Source organism: Ceratotherium simum, chromosome 17 (genome assembly GCF_057802395.1).
Source record: "Ceratotherium simum simum isolate JZ-2026a chromosome 17, ASM5780239v1, whole genome shotgun sequence".
Classification (NCBI taxonomy): domain Eukaryota; kingdom Metazoa; phylum Chordata; class Mammalia; order Perissodactyla; family Rhinocerotidae; genus Ceratotherium; species Ceratotherium simum.
This window is the reverse complement of record NC_141916.1, coordinates 47,480,247-47,497,388: the sequence shown is the minus strand read 5'-3', so window position 1 is coordinate 47,497,388 and position 17,142 is coordinate 47,480,247. Positions and strand designations below refer to the sequence as shown.

General features: G+C 40.5%; 1 protein-coding gene across 2 annotated transcripts; it reads left to right on the top strand.

Moving 5' to 3' along the window:
• The first annotated feature begins 1,853 nt into the window (after positions 1 to 1,853).
• Positions 1,854 to 16,868, top strand: DDX47 (DEAD-box helicase 47). Of its 2 annotated transcripts, XM_004435387.3 has the most exons (12): positions 1,854 to 1,976; positions 2,638 to 2,731; positions 8,468 to 8,656; positions 8,911 to 8,982; positions 9,208 to 9,326; positions 10,157 to 10,228; positions 10,363 to 10,479; positions 11,045 to 11,191; positions 11,751 to 11,888; positions 14,362 to 14,432; positions 14,953 to 15,082; positions 16,303 to 16,868. In XM_004435387.3, the coding sequence occupies exons 1-12, from the start codon at positions 1,890 to 1,892 to the stop codon at positions 16,432 to 16,434; spliced, it is 1,368 nt and encodes a 455-aa protein (XP_004435444.1). In that variant the 5' UTR covers positions 1,854 to 1,889; the 3' UTR covers positions 16,435 to 16,868. The 2 variants fall into 2 exon arrangements, with proteins under 2 accessions (XP_004435444.1, XP_087298845.1); XM_087442719.1 differs by lacking the exon at positions 11,045 to 11,191.
• Positions 16,869 to 17,142: the final 274 nt, after the last annotated feature.

Genomic DNA, 17,142 nt, shown 5'->3' with positions numbered 1-17,142 from the left:
AAATGGAGAGGGCAGCCATGAGGGAGAACTAAACAGAGACCAGCATGCCTTGGATTGCGTTGGCACAAGTGTGTGCTTGTGACTGCCTGATGGAGGTCACCAATTTCAGGTGACCTGCTGTTTTATACAGTGTGTGTCTTCTCTCCTTTCCTTTAACTTGGAGTAAACTGATGTAAAAAGATCCAAGGCCTCAGCCTATTCTGCAGGGGTGTAATCTCAAAGATGGAAACAACTTCACTCCCTAAAGAAACAACCAGTGAAGTCCTTCCTGGTCTGCCACAATGCTTTACTGAGTCCTAATTCATCCAGGCAGCATTTATGGGGCATCCATTGTGTGTCAGGCCGTGTGCTTAGAGCTGGGGGTATGATGATCATCTCTTGCCTCTTAGATGTTCTCTCTTGTCCATTCTTTCCTCTCTACAATCTATCTCCATAGAGAGTTAGAGTGATATTTTAAATATGTCGATCACGTTACTTTCCTGCTCAAAATCCTCCAGTGACTTTTAGGATAACATCCAAACCCCATACTTTCTACGATAGGGCCTTGCAGGGTCTGACCTGAGCCTACTTCTCTTGCTTCACTCTACCATTTTTGTTGTTGCAGACACCTCTGTGATTCCTAAATAAGGGCCTTTTTTTGGAGTGGTGGTGGGAAGGCCCTTAGGCACACTGAGTTGAGTTGACAATTCTCAGGTCAAGGCACATTATCATCGGAAGTTCCCTCTCTTGCTTTGTATAGGTATTATTTTTTATCCCCAGTTCCCCAATTCCCAATTTTATCCCAATTCTTCTCCCTCCACAGGCAACCGTTCTAAAATGTCTGAAGTGTACCTTTCTGTTTGTATGTTTCCCAGCAGAAAGTGTTATTTGTGGGCATATATTTTAAATGTACATGATATATTTTATACTTTTCTCACTCAGCACTGGGTTTTTGAGATCTAGCCATGTTGTTATGGGCGTGTTTGTTCAGATGATGTCCATATTTTAATTATCTACTCTCCCAATGATGGACAGCAGATTGTGTCCACCCCCCCCCCCCCCCCCCCCAATAAGGCTGCAATGAACTCCCTGGCACCATCAGAGAACCTGCATGCTGGGCAACAGGAGCGTGTTTGCTGGGTACAGGGCATGCAACATACTTAATTCACCTCAGTAGTGGCAGATTGCTTTCCAGAACGGCCTGCCTCACCAGCTGAACTCCCTCAGGGCCTTTGTATTTGCTGTTCCCTCAGTCTGAAATAATTGTCCCCTGGGCTCTTGAAGGGACTTTCTTCTGCTTATCAGTGAGGTCTCAGCTCAGATATCACTGCCTCCCAGAGGCCTTCCTCAATCTCACTGTTATCCCCACAACCCACCTGCCCCAGGTTACTCTCCAACATTTTTATTTCTGTTCTTGACTTCATGGCACTTTTCACAATTTGAAATTATCTGCGATCACTTATTTATTATCTGTCTTTTCCACGAGGACAGGGGACGCTGTCCTGTTCACTAGGCATCTAGTAAATTTCATTCATTATTAAGTAAATGAATGAAATAATAATTATAATAAATAGTACTGTGATATCAACATGTTCAAAACTCTATGGTCAGAAAAGCGGGGAACATAACCCATGTGAGAGGTGGGGGAAGCTTTTAAAAGGGAACTAAAGGGGCAGATTGAAGGCCCTGGTCATCAGTCCCTTCTGCACTCGGCTCAATTCCAAGTCCATACGCTTATACTCATCCCTAACTTTTCTCACTGCGTTTCCACGAAGCCCCACCAGCCTGGGCTGGTGCAAACCCCCGCAAGCCCGCAGGGGGGCACCCAGAACACGCAGCCCGGGAGGACTAAAACTACATTTCCCAGCATCCCGCGCGCCGCCGACCCATTTCCGCAGCCCGTAGGCGACATGGCGGCGTCCGAGGAACACGATTCCCCGACTGAAGCGCCTCAGCCGGCGGTGGAGGAGGAGGAAACTAAAACATTTAAAGACCTGGTGAGAGTGGAGGACGCTAGCTTCTCTTTGTACTGCCGGCGCCAGGCGCAGGCCGAGTGCGGTTGCCTTAGATCCCGGCCGCTGGTGTGTAAAGCAGCTGGGGCCTAGCTTCGATTTCCCCGCAATGTCTGAAGCGCGGGTCCCGGGCTCGCTCCCCCAGCCTCTGAGTTTGGGTCCTGGGAAGGCGCCGGGCCCTGAGAGCCCCCGTCTGCCCTTTTGTCCGCCTTCGTGTGACAACGTGTGTATTTGTCCGGGAGGTTGTACATGCGGAGAATCGGCTTTTTTTTCTATCTTGGGCTTTGGATTTAGATGAGCCGGGTTTGGGTTCTGACCCAGTCACTCACTGGAGGCACGTTCTCTCTCTGTGCCTCACCTTCCACATCTGTAAATTGAGGACAATAATTGTGAGGATTAAATGAAATAGTACATGTGAAGAACTTGGCTTTGTCCCTGGTGAATAGAGTGTTCGTTAGGTCTTGAGCTGCTGTCTGGTGGTACCCCTGGGTGAAGAGAAGACCGAGTAGGCTCACAATACATGCCTTTTGAATCAAAGTGTAAGGGATGCACATGGCACCAGCAAGGTGGCTGTGACAGTCATTTAATTAGGAGGGAGGTGAGTCTGTGTTGTTCTTTGCTAAAGTGTATTTCTCTGATTTCTAAGGGTGTGACAGATGTGTTGTGTGAAGCTTGTGACCAGTTGGGATGGACAAAGCCCACCAAGATCCAGATTGAAGCTATTCCTTTGGCCTTACAAGGTAGGTTGAAATTAAATACATGGTTTGGTGCAGATTCAGTATGAAGTTATATTCAGTTAAAGGCTTGACCACTTTTGAGAGCTGTCGCTTACATACTTCAAGAGAAAAAAAAATAACGGTCACTAAAGATACAAAGTTTGTGGCGTTTTGGCTTTTGAAAAAGTAATTCTCTGGTTTTACTGAGCTTACTTTCTCTATAAGGGGGTTTGTTGTCTGCAGCAGATGCTGACTTTAAGGAAGCCCTGGATTAAAGTGTACTAACAGGAAACTTGTTAGAAATTATGAATCAATAAGTGCAGATTAATGGAAGGGTGCCTGGAACACGTGTTAGTATCTAGAGGAGTTGAGAGCTCTCACTGTGAGACCAGAATAGTCACAAATAGTTAAAGGAACCAAGTGCAGTTGGTCTGGAGAAGGGTAGAGTTAGAGGGTGGGATGTGATAACTGGCTTTAATGAATGAAGAGCTGTCATGTGGAAAAGGAATTAGACTTATTCTGTGAAATTCCATTTACTTGTTCCATAAATAGTTACTGAGTATTTGAGATAAGTGTAAGGCACTAGGAGTTAAGATTCTGCCCTCCCCAAGAGTTTAGAGTCTAGTAAGGAGATAATTATAAATTTATTACAAGGTGAACAGGGGCATAAGAAAGTTACAAAGTGCTCTGAGGGAGTAGAACAGATTACTTCTAATTGGAAAGGATTAGAGAAAATTTATTTCATTTTGTTTTTTGGCTGGGGAGATTGGAAATACACTGGAACTGAACCTTGAAGACTGAATAGGGTTTCGACATTCAGATATGATGGGAGGGGAGGACCTTCTAGGCATAGGGAACAGCATGAAAAAAGCTAAGGAGGCTGGAAAACATGGGCATGTGTGGAGACCTGGAAGTACTTAACAGAGAGTGGTGGAAATGATTAGTTAGATGGGTGAGGCCGGATTATGCAGGACTGGAATGCTGGGCAAAGGAAGTTGTTCTCTGTTCCATAGGCAGTGGAGTGCCTTTGGAGACTTTTTTTTTTTTTTTTATGAGGAAGATTGACCCTGAGCTAACATCTGTTGCCAATCCTCCTCTTTGCTTGAGGAAGATTGTCCCCAAGCTAACATCTGTGCCAGTCTTCCTCCACCTTGCCTGTGGGACTCTGCCACAGCATGGCTTGACAAGCAGGGTGTAGGTCTCTGCCTGGGATCCAAACCTGTGAACCCTGGGCTGCTGAAGCGGAGCACACAAACTCAACTACTACACCACCGGGCTGGCCCTGGAGATTATTTTTTAGCAGGAGAATGAAATCCTTAGAGTTGTATTCTTGGAAGATTAATCTCATAGCTGTGTAAGATAGTTTAGAGATTAGAGACTGGAGGCTAGAGACCAATTAGGAGGTCATTGCAATAACTTTGGCAATAAATAATGGGTAGACTAGTGGTAGTGAGAATGAAAAAGAGAGAATGATAGAAAAAGAATCATCATAACTTTACAACCAGTTTGTTAAGTGGAAGGCAAGGTGTGGGGATATCTAAGATTTTTGCAAAGTTTCTAGCCTATGTGTTTAGGACATATTATTGGTGTACCACTGATATAAGAAGGGAACACAGGAGGAAAAATAATTTCAGGAAAGATGAGTTCAGTTGGAAATAAATGATTTCAGGTATCAAAGAGATAGAGTTGACTACTGCACAGTTAGAATGTAGGGATTAGAGCTTGATTAAGAGGCCAGAACCGGATATAGACACCATATCCAAAGAGGTTGTAGCTGAAACTGTGAAAAATGGGTGAGGTTCCCAAATGAGGCGAAGAAATGACAGGAGAAATGGAAGCTCAGTAGAGGGTTGAAAATCATGAGATAACAATTTCACACAAATTAGGTAAGGGAGAGTGTTTCAAGGAAGGGATAGTAAACACTAACAACTTGTTTAGAGAAGCTAGGAAGATGAGGACTGTGTAAGGGCCACTAGTCGGGAAGAAGTCTCAGCAGTAGGCAGTACAGAGTTGCTTTCAAAGAGTGAAAAGAAGTGTTGGTGCATTCTGACTTTTTCTCGTTTGCCATACAGTGCAGGAGAGAAGAAGGAATCAAAATTAGGTGGTGGTAATAATTCTAAAATTATTCATAATGTTTTCAGTCAAAAGTTTGTATTTAACGAAGAGAAAATAGGAGTCAGTGAAAGATTATTGAGAACTGAGTAACGTGATTGACATAATCACCATGGAAAATATCTTTATTCTTGTTCTTGTACTTGTCTCGCTCTAATGAGCAATTAACAAATGCTTCATTGAATCTATAGATTCTGGCCCTAAGCAAACGATTTAAATAATCTAACCAAGTTTTTCTTTTTTCTTCTATTAAATTAAATTTTAGTTTGAGTAGTAATGATGGTGTCAGTTTCTACAAAGTTACTGAGCCCTGGGCACATCCATTATTCTTAAACCTTACAATTGTGAAAGGTAGGAATGATTATTTTATTGGTGAAATTGAGGCTCAGAGAGTTAAGTACTATGGCTAGAGTCATGTAACTAATTATTGCTAGAGCTAGAATTTGAATATAAAATCTTCTAGCTGAAAAGCCTGTGTTCTTGGCCTTATATCACAGAGTGTTACTGTGGAGAGATCAGAATCTTTCGATGGTTTTTGAGGATGCTTTCCTTCTCATCTGTTTCACGTATTAAGTTTATTTGTATTTCAGAGATCACTCAGAGTCCTCTAGAAATTTCAGACAGTTTTTTGAATGGCTGCCATATCCCAAGCACTTGTGTTAGGTGCTGGCAGTCTGGCAGGTGAATATGAATTTATTTTGATCTCATGGAGTTTTATGCATTCTAGTGTATTCTACACAGACACTACCACTGAAAAGGCTTAGCGGTTGTGAGAGGAAGAAAGGAGATGATAGACAAAAATGCATCAGTTTCACAAACTTGAGTTTTATTCTGAGGAGATCATAAAAAAACTGAAAGCAGAGGCTGGCCTGGTGGCGTAGTGGTTAAGTTTGCGCGCTCTGCTTCGGCAGCCCGGGGCTCGTGGGTTTGGATCCCGGGCGTGGACCTACACACCGCTTATCAAGCCATGGTGTGGCAGGCGTCCCACATATAAAGTAGAGGAAGATGGGCACTGATGTTAGCCCAGGGCCAATCTTTCTCAGCAAAAAGAGGAGGCTTGGCAACGGATGTTAGCTCAGGGCTAATCTTCCTCACCAAAAAAACCCAAAACTCAAAAAAAACTGAAAGCAGTACAAGCCTCCGCTAGTGGCAGTGGGCATTGCTCACAGCCACATGAATTGAGCGACTTAAGCTCCTTTACTTCCCTAAGTCTTTCTTATATACTCCTTTCTTCCAAATTTTAAGATTTCGCTTGACCAAAAAAGGAGGATAGATCGTAGTGTATTTTTTGTGTTCTTGAAGGCATGTTGTACACAGGCAGGGAGCGCAGAAGGCCCAGAGAGTTGGGGAATAAAAAGCTTTGGAAGTCTTTAGCTCACAAATAGGTGGATGCTGTTGGAATTCATTGTCATCTACCCTACAACCAAGGGTAACATTAAAATTAACATTAAAAAAGATGAGTGGGGCTGGTCCAGTGGCGTAGTGATTAAGTGCGCACGTTCCACTTCAGTGGCCTGGGGTTCGTAGGTTGGGATCCCAGGCGCACACTCACACACCACTTGTCAAGCCATGTTGTGGTGGTGTCCCATGTAAAGTTGAGGAAGGTGGGCATGGATGTTAGCCCAGGGCCAATCTTCCTCAGCAACAAAAAGAGGAGGATTGGCATCGGATGTTAGCTCAGGGCTAATCTTCCTCACACACACACACACAAAATTAGTAGATGAGTGAGAAATTTTATAATTCTGACTTATAATTCACATCTATGTATATACTTTCGTATGGAAAACACTGATATTAATGGATAGAAGGTTAAAGGGCAGAATTCACTAGAATATAGTGTTGTTTTATCCGGCACGGCAGATCTTAGTTTAAGTGATTAATGTCTAAGTGATGGATATTGAAAAGTCCATTCTACTTGATATTGACCACTGCTTTCTTGAACCTCTCTTCCTCCTTAATTTCAAGTCAATATTGTCTTTTCCTGACTTTCCAGCTGTTCTGTCTCAGTTTCTTCTGGTTCCTTTCCCTTTGCCTTGCAATGTTAATTCTATCTTCATCATTTTTTTCTCATTCTAAAACACTACTAATATTTCTCATCCAATCCTGAAGTTTTAACACTATCTGCATCCATGAGTCTCAGCCAGTGCCCATCAGAATCACCTGTGGAACTTTTAAAACAATAGAGATTTCTGGGCTCCAGCCTAGACCTGCTCAATCAGAATTTCCAAGTGCGGGACTTAGGCATGTGTAGATATAAAAACTTCATAGTTTATTCTGGTGTGTCTGCCCCTGGGCGAGCACCACTAATAGGATGCTCATGGCTCTCACGTCTGTATTTGTAGCCCACGCTTTTCTGTTGTGCTTCAAACAAATATGTCCAACTGGTTTTTAGGTATTTCTCTCTGAGCATGCTGCAGGAACTTCAGGTTCCCTGTGTCCAAACCAGAGTCATTATTTTCCTCACCAGAACTAATTTTCTGTAGCCCCCATCTCAGTTTATGGCCTTTGAGTTTCGCAAGCTATAAACCTGGGTGTCAACCACATTTTCTTTCCTTACTTTCTAAATCTCACTTGTTCCTCTCCTCACTGCCTTGCATCAGTTCTGGTCACCATCATAACTCCCCTGGTATCCTAATTGAGCTCTCGTTTTCCTGTGTGTTTCCCATTCTGGTTGTTTAGGTCATTTTAGATTGTAGGGACCAGAGTCATGTTCAGGTTACCTCAGGCAAAAGGGGTTTATTGTAGGATTAATCTCAAGCTAAGGAAACCTCAGCAGTTATATAGTCAAGGAACAAGGTGAGCAGCAACTGTGGAGGTCATTACTCAATAGAAGCATTCCCACTGGGCGCCGTTCTAGGGCACAGCTACCTTGTGGGCTGCAGCCAGCCTAGAGATAGTGGTCTGGGAGTTAATTTCCAAATCTTATCAATTACGGCTTGATTGGTGATAACAAACCATGGGGCCCTGTTATTAAGGAATTCCTTATGGCATTCTCCCCTCAGAAGGAGCAGTGTAAATGGCAGTACTGTTAAGCTCCATGGCTCCTCCTTATGCCATCAGGCCTAGAGTTTATCTTCCTAAAGAATGACATTGGTCTTGATATTCCTTGCTTAAAATCCTTTAGTTCCTCTCCCTTATAGGAAGACATCAAACCTCCTTAGCATGGCGTATGAGTTTCCTTTCTAGCCTCGTTCTTCTCCCTTTCCCTCTTAAGACGTCTGTCTTCAGCCACGTTGTACTTCTCACTCTCCCTATGCAGGCTATATTCTTTAAAGCCTCCATCTTCTTTCTTCATACAAGAATGTCCTTCTTTGCTTACTTCCAGATCTAATTTACCCATCACTTCTGTGAACCTTTTCTGACTCCTTTGGGCAGTAAGTTACTCCTCCTTTGTGTTCTCACTGTATTTTGTAGAGGCCTGTGTTAAAGTCCTTATCACATTACAACATATTTGCATATCTCACCTCTGGATTTTGAGCTTATCCAGAACAGAGAACATGTCTTCTGTCTATTCAACCTTCCTCTCTCCCCAATTCATCAGATATTTATTGATTGTCTGCTTTGTGCCCAGCATTGTGTCATTGCAGACAATGTAAAAATAATGCAGAGAGCATTTCTTTGCTATGAGAAGCTTTCCTTTTCTTCTAGGTCGTGATATCATTGGGCTGGCAGAAACTGGCTCTGGAAAAACAGGGGCCTTCGCTTTGCCCATTCTGAATGCACTGCTGGAGACGCCCCAGCGATTGTTTGCCTTAGTTCTCACCCCGACTCGGGAGTTGGCCTTTCAGATCTCAGAGCAGTTTGAAGCCCTGGGGTCTTCTATTGGAGTTCAAAGTGGTAAGTGTCTGAGAGGGAAGGCATCTTAGAGTTTCTTCACAGGTGGAGAATGTGTGTGAAAGGAGAATGGAAGGAAGTATTAACATAAGTTCATTGACCTAAAGAGCCGATTTGGTATTTTAGCTTTGGGGAGAGTTGTAATTGTAATGGAAGAAAAATTTAAGTAGAAATCTAGTATTGGCTTTAAAAGTTGTTCAATGAACTATGGAAAAAAAATTAAAGATCTCTTTTCTATATTCTTTTTATTTCTGTAGCTGTGATTGTAGGTGGAATTGATTCAATGTCCCAGTCTCTGGCCCTTGCGAAAAAACCACATATAGTAATAGGTGAGTAATTGACAAAGGTAAAAGACACTAGCGATGATGAATTCGAGAATATCTACCAATGTTGGGTGCAACTTATTTGTGTGGAAAGACTTTGAAGAATGGATTTTTGTAATCCTGTTTATTTTTTAATTTCTGAAATTTTGGCCAGGGAGGGGAGTTGGTAACTCACTTTCTTTCTGTTCTTGTTCTTAAACATTGCCCTTTCTCCTCAACCTTTCTTGGTAGCAACTCCTGGTCGACTGATTGACCACTTGGAAAATACAAAAGGTTTCAACTTAAGAGCTCTCAAATACTTGGTCATGGATGAAGCAGATCGAATATTGAATATGGACTTTGAGACAGAGGTGAGCTCTCAATTTCTTTCCTCCTCTTAGAACATCTCAAATGTCCTGTTTCAAAATTTGGTTCACTGCACACCTGCTTTATGTGGAGCACTGTGTCATTATCAGTTAAACATTTCTGCTGCCTTTTTTGGTGCTCTTCATGTTGTCAGTGCCTCAGCATTTTCTTTAGAATATAGTCTAACTCTGATTTCAGAGATGAGAAATATCAAAACCAGATTTTCTTTTCCATTTCATTTGATTTAGACTTCTTCCATACACCTTGAAATATTTTTATTTTCATTGATGACCCACTCATCATGGCTTAGTTAGTTGATTAATACTTATTTTTGACTTTTCTCTTAGATTAGCTTTACTCCACTGATTTAAACTGTTCTGTTTTGGGCTGGCCCCGTGGCTTATCGGTTAAGTGTGCGCGCTCCGCTGCTGGCAGCCCGGGTTCGGATCCCAGGCGCACACCGACGCACCGCTTCTCTGGCCATGCTGAGGCCGTGTCCCACATACAGCAACTAGAAGGATGTGCAACTATGACGTACAACTATCTACTGGGGCTTTGGGGGAAAATAAATAAATAAATAAAATTATTTAAAAAAAATAAATAAATAAAAAATAAACTGTTCTTTTCTTTGAATGGCATTATTTTTTGATAGCGTCTGGTATGGTCTCAAATAGTGAATATTCAGTAAATTTTAGCTGAATTGAATTGAATTTTTGAGTCCCCAAATGCCCACAGTGATGTATTTAGTTTGTTACTTTCTGTCTCCTTCACAAAGAGTATTTGCAGGTGTCCACTCTAAATGTTATATTGGTATCCTTTCCTCTGTGTGCCTTAGGTTGACAAGATCCTCAAAGTGATTCCCCGAGATCGGAAAACATTTCTCTTCTCTGCTACCATGACCAAGAAGGTGAAATTTTCTAGGACTTCTGTTTTCGTCTTTATAAGAATTGATAAATAAAAACAGTAACAATAATAACAGTAACAATAATAAAAATAGAGCATTTAGGAATCAGTGTACTATTCCAGGTTTTCTTTCTTTAGGTGCAAAAACTTCAGCGAGCAGCACTGAAGAATCCTGTGAAATGTGCTGTTTCCTCTAAATACCAGACGGTTGAGAAATTACAGCAATATTATCTTTTTATTCCTTCTAAATTCAAGGTAAAGTGTTTACTTTGATCATTCCTGCATCTCCCTCTCCTTCCTCACCAAAATATCTGGAAATGTATCAACTCTTGATTAGCTAAGAGCTGTGCTGAGGTTGGAGTTCTTTCTGTTTGCTTTTGAGCGCGTGCTGTGCTTATATTTATCACTGATAAAGTCAGACATTCCAGGAATTCACAGCATACTAACCCACAATTATGAACTCATGATATAATTCCTTCCCAGCCCCATCCTTAAAGTAGTTTTTCCTTGGCTGCTTATTATGTGGCTTTTTTTTGTAGCCAAGGGACCCTAGTTTTGTTCTTTGATGTAAGGACTTTTCCTGGTTGCTGAGTACAGATATCCTTGTGCTCAGCTATCCTGTGCTTGGCTTCAGGCTGTATGTGAAATTCATGGTTCACGGAGATGATAATAGTGATTAAGGAGTGCAAAGCTGGCAGCTGAGGGCCTAGATAGTTGAGAAGCAACTATAGGCTTAGTCTTTTACATAATTTATATGCCCAGGACTCCAACCTTTTCTTCCAGGTTCAATTACATATATTGTTTTGGGTTTGTAACTTAGGATACCTACCTGGTTTATATTCTAAATGAATTGGCTGGAAACTCCTTTATGATATTCTGCAGCACCTGTAACAATACTCAGAGAACAGCTTTGCTGCTCCGAAATCTTGGATTCACTGCCATCCCCCTCCATGGACAGATGAGTCAGGTAAAGATTCTTTGGTGTCATTAGTGGCACACTGGTAGCATGAGAAAGACAAACCTTATAGCAGTAGATTTGTACAATAACAACACGTGACATTAGTGATTTTCCCTTAATTGTTCCGATTTTATGGGCTTTAAAGTGTTTCTCTGGATCTCTACTTCCTCCTTTTAGGATAGTAAGAGGCTCCAATTAGAATATTCCATAGTTAGTTGTCTGGTACAGAAGCTATTGAGTTGATTTATTCAGCCCTAGTGGTAATAGTGATTCTCTAGTCTCTAAAAACTTTTAATAAATTATAAGTCTCAATTGTTTTTTTATCACATTAAACAATTCCTATTTCATGTTAGTATTTTCTAGCCTTAGTTTTAAATATTTTTTTGTTGCTTCCATGTTTCATTTTGACCTGTGAAGTCCAGTCTGAACTTAGGGGGAAACATCCTTTTAAAAATTTCTGTCTCCTGGTTCTTGTATTTAGTGTGTCTAGTTTGTATGTCTTGGATTCTAAGATTCCTTAGTTTTCCAAGATGAAAATTCTTATCATTTCTTTTTTTAATCATCCCAGAGCAAGCGCCTAGGATCTCTTAATAAGTTTAAGGCAAAGGCTCGTTCCATTCTTCTAGCAACTGATGTTGCAAGCCGAGGTTTGGACATACCTCATGTGGATGTAGTTGTTAACTTTGACATTCCTACCCATTCCAAGGTGAGTCCTATTGCTGACCTGACTCTTTAGTCCGAAAGTATATTTCTTTCTTTTTTGTTTTTATTGAGGTATAATTGACATATAACATATTAGTTTCAGGTGTACAACGTGATGATTTGATATTTGTATATATTTGCGAAACAATCACCACAATAAGTCTAGTTAGTTAACATCTGTTACTGTATATGTTACAAATTTTTTTTCTTGTGATGAGATCTTTTAAGATTTATTAGCAACTTTCAAATATGCAATACAATATTAACTATAGTCACCGTACTGTACCCTACATCCCCATGACTAATTTATTTTATAACTGGAAATTTGTACCTTTTGACCCCCTTCACTCATTTCACCATGTGACCCCCCCCAATCCCTGTCTTTGGCAACCACCAGTCTGTCCTCTGTGTCTGTGAGCTCAGTTGTTTTTTTTTTTTGGATTCCACATATAAGTGAGATCATATGGTATTTGTCTTTCTCTGCCTGACTTATTTCACTTAGCATAATGCCTTCCAGGTCCATCTGTGTTGTCACAAATCACAAGATTTAATTCTTTATTATGGCTGAATAATGTTCCATTGTATCCAAAGTTTAGTTCTTTTTTTTTTTTTGTGAGAAAGATCAGCCCTGAACTAACATCTGATGCCAATCCTCCTCTTTTTTGCTGAGGAAGATTGGTCCTGGGTTGACATCCGTGCCCATCTTCCTCTACTTTATATGGGACGCCACCACAGCATGGCTTGACAAGTGGCGCGTTGGTGCGCGCCTGGGATCCGAACCTGCAAACCCCGGGCTGCCAAAGCGGAGCGCACGTACTTAACCACTGTGCCTCCAGGCCAGCCCCCAAAGTTTATTTCTTAATGGAATGTTTTCTGTCTTTCCTTAGTTACAATATCATTTTTTTTGGGTCTTTGATTAGTTAAGTATCAAAAACTGGGAAAGCTCTTGATTTATTCACTCTCATCTTGCACATGCTTGTGGATTTAATTTAATAAATGTGGATGAAGATAGCCAAAGAGAGGTATTAGATGCTCACAGTCAGGGGCACATGCAGCATATGCTGATCTTTGTCGATCTCATTTCTTTTTTTTTTTTTTTTTTTTTTTTTTCTGCAGCGTAGTCCTGGTTATCTTTATTTATTTTTTTTTTTATTTTTTATTTTTTTTTTTTAATTTTTTGTTTATTGCAGTAACATTGGTTTATAACATTGTAAAAATTTCAGGTGTACATCATTGTACTTCTATTTCTGCATGGACTACATCATGTTCACCACCAAAATACTAATTACAACCCATCACCACACACATGTACCGAATTATCCCTTTCACCCTCCTCCCTCCCCCCTTCCCCTCTGGTAACCACCAATCCAATCTCTGTCCCTATGTGTTTGTTTATTGTTGTTATTATCTACTACTTAATTGATCTTTGTCGATCTCATTTCTTTAGAAATGACAGCTTGTGGTTCTTAGTGAATCTCAGGATTTCTCAACCTTGGCACTGTTAACATTTTGGGCCAGTGAATTCTTTTGTTGTGGGGACTGTCCTTTGCATTGTAGGATGCTTAGCAGCATTCCTGGCCTCTACCCACAGGTGACATTGTGATAACCAGATATGTTTCCAGACATTTCCAAATGTCCCCCAGGGAGGACAAAATTGCCCCCATTGAGAACAACTGGTATCTCTTGGCTTTGTATTTAACTGCTGTAGATAAGGTGCTGTCTCATTTGATTTTCACAATAACTCTATTGAGTTTGGGCATGTATTTCTATCCCTGTTTTATAGATAGAAACCACAGTTCCCAGAGGTTAGGTGACTTGCAGACAGTTGTGTAGCTCATAGGTAGTAAAACCAGAGCTGTGACCCTGGGTCTGCCTCTGGATCCAGTGCTGTTTTTATTTATACCATGTTGTCTATAACCATGTAGATGTGCTTTTAGATCTGTCTTCCTATAAAAGAAAGGAAAAAATGTGGGGCTGGCCTGGTGGCTTAGCGGTTAAGTGCACATGCTCCGCTACTAGCGGCCCAGGTTCGGATCCCGGCGCCCACTGACGCACCACTTCTCCGGCCATGCTGAGGCCGCGTCCCACATACAGCAACTAGAAGGATGTGCAACTATGACATACAACTATCTACTGGGGCGTTGGGGGGGAAAAAAAAGGAGGAGGATTGGCAATAGATGTTAGCTCAGAGCCGGTCTTCCTCAGCAGAAAAGAGGAGGATTAGCATGGATGTTAGCTCAGGGCTGATCTTCCTCACCAAAAAAAAATAAATAAATAAAGGAAAAAATGGGGTCAATTTTGTGCTACAAGGAGAATAAAAAAGATGAAGTAGATTTATCTCAATAAATTGCCCAGTCCATTTTTCCATGTTCCAGCTGGAATCTGTTTTCTTTCAAAGGTTTGCAATAAGCCTTTACATACATAGTTTTTTATTTATATGCCATATAACTCAAATTTATTTACACTTTTTGTTTCAGGATTACATCCATCGAGTAGGTCGAACAGCTCGAGCTGGGCGCTCTGGAAAGGCTATTACCTTTGTCACACAGTAAGTAAATCAACTTTAGGGGCAGAGCAATTTAGAGAAGAGAGCAGAATTTGGAGCAGACTGACTAGGAACCTGACTTTACCATTTACTGTAATAGTCACTTAACCTCCCTTATCCCATTTTCATCATTTGTAAAATAGAAAAAAAGATCTAGTATAGTATTTGCCATATAGAAGCACGCGCAAAAAAACCCTGTTATTTCTTTCAGCTGCGAGAGCTGGAGAGCAGTGATCTTTCCCTCAATTTAAAGTATTAGAATAACTGTTTCTGATTTTGTTTTTAAAGGAACCAATTTTTATGTACCCAAGGCTTTTCTAGGAGTAAAGAATATGTTAGGTGATTTTCTAATGGGCTCTGCACAGAAGATTGCATATAATCAGTATTCTGAGAAAGAGTAGTAGGTTCAATATTGTTTAACACTGTGGCTAGTCTTGCATCATATCATATAATATACAGTTTTGGAATGGACGGACATTTGCATTGTCAGCCAACCAAAGCCATGCCAATTTTCCTTCCATAGATATGATGTGGAACTCTTCCAGCGCATAGAACACTTAATTGGGAAGAAACTGCCTGTCTTTCCAACACAGGATGACGAGGTTATGATGCTGACAGAACGTGTGACTGAAGCCCAAAGATTTGCCCGGATGGTACGCAACTTATTTTCTAGCCAACTTCTATGCAAATGATATAAACTGTGTTAATATGTGCTAGACACTTCATTGTATTAATCCTCATAATAAACTACAGGGACTGGGTATTATTTTATTCCAAATTTAAGATGAGCATACTAAAGCATAGAGATGGTAGGTAATTTGCTTTAGACAATACAACTAAATGGTCGAATCAGGGTTTGGACTCAGTCTGACCACACTGACCACATTCTCAGCCACTGTTCATGTTTCACATGTGGCAAGAAAACCTTTGGACTTGAGATTGGAAGACCCAGCTGTGAACTGTGAGTGTGGATAATGTTTCTAACCTTTCAGAATGAGTTCCCTCACCTGTAAATTGGGAATAATACTTGCCTTGAATACCTTACAGAGTTTTGTGAGCACCAAATAAGCTGATGTAAACTGCATAGTTACTAATAGTAGTAGTAGCAGTAGTAGTGGAGATGAAAAGATTCTGAAGGAGAACGCTTGCAAGTGCTGTTTTAAAATAGTAAATGAAACATATAAGCTACCCCCCACAGAGAACCATTGGTAACATTTGGCTGTTTTTTTTCTCCGGCCATTGTTAGACTTGATCTAATTGTGTATGATTAATGTTTTTCTACTTCAACAAATATAGATCCATGTGCTCACTTCGTAATGGCTACAAAGAATTCTGTAATGTATGTGTATAATTTACATTGATGTGTGTTTATGCTTTTTCCAATTTTTTGTATTTTAACTAGTACTATGTTGAACATCCTAGTATGTACAGCTTTGTATACTTGTCTTGTTTCCTTAGAATAAATTCCTAAAAGTAGAATTAATTGTTGGGCTGAGTAGTATACACAGTTAAAATTTGAATTCATACAGAATGCCAAATTGTCCCCCTAGAAAAGCTATAGCACTTTACACTATCAGTGCCAGTATATGTGAGGGTCCCCACATTGACCCCACCTTGACCAATACTAGATATTACCATTCTCTTAGATCTTTGCTAGTCTGCCATGTGAAAAATAATAGCCTGTTGTTTTAATTTTCATGTCTTTGATTACTAATAAGGTTAACATTTTCTTATATTGGGATTTTGGTTTTAGTCATTGGTTAATGTGAGGTATTAGGGAGTTAGTGTTTGCATTTAAGGAGAGGAGACCAGGATGTGTTACCCTCAGTAACAGTAATTCATTTTCAATTTCATCCTTTCTATTTTCTTGCAGGAGTTAAGGGAGCATGGAGAAAAGAAGAAACGCATTCGGGAGGATGCTGGGGACAATGATGACACAGAGGGTGCTATTGGTGTCAGGAACAAGGTGGCTGGAGGAAAGATGAAGAAACGGAAAGGCCGTTAATTTCTTTTATAAAGACTTGATTTCTGCTTTCTGTTCTATAAAAGGGGATTGAAGAAGAGAATGAAACCTCCTCCAACAGAGTCCTTCAGACTGAAATCTCTCAGAATCTGCTCAGCTAATTTAGTACTCATTCCCCTTTTCACGTGTTAGAGTATCATTACTGCAGAATGTTTTTTACAGTGCTGATGTCAAGACTGTTATTTTTCTTGAACTTTGGTTCCTTGCTCATGACATGAGTGAGATGTGCTCTTCCATTACTTCCACAGACCTTTTGCTTTTTTCCGCTGCCAGTCAAGGACTAGGTTGATGAAGCACTTGACCTGTAATTGGAAAGAAGCTTCTACATCTTTAAAACGGTGATACTTAAGCAATCTCAGGTTGTCTTTCATTAGACCTAATGTGAAATAATAAATTTAAATATTATTTTTAAAAGATTCAAACTCCTTGAAGACCTTTATAGGTTAAAGGATTTTATAGATTTAAGTAAGATCTTGCTAATAGGTAAGAAATTGACAGTGGCAGTTAGATGGCAAATTCATTGGTTGTCCTTAATTTAAGATAAACATTATTTATGACTTTAAAAAAATCAACAAAGGAACAAGATGATAGATGGCTTTGAAAGGGAAATCTGCTTAAAAGGAGGTTGTGTTTTACTTGAGGATGGAGAAAAGTCCATAAGTAAGACTGCAAAGTAACTTAGATTCCTAA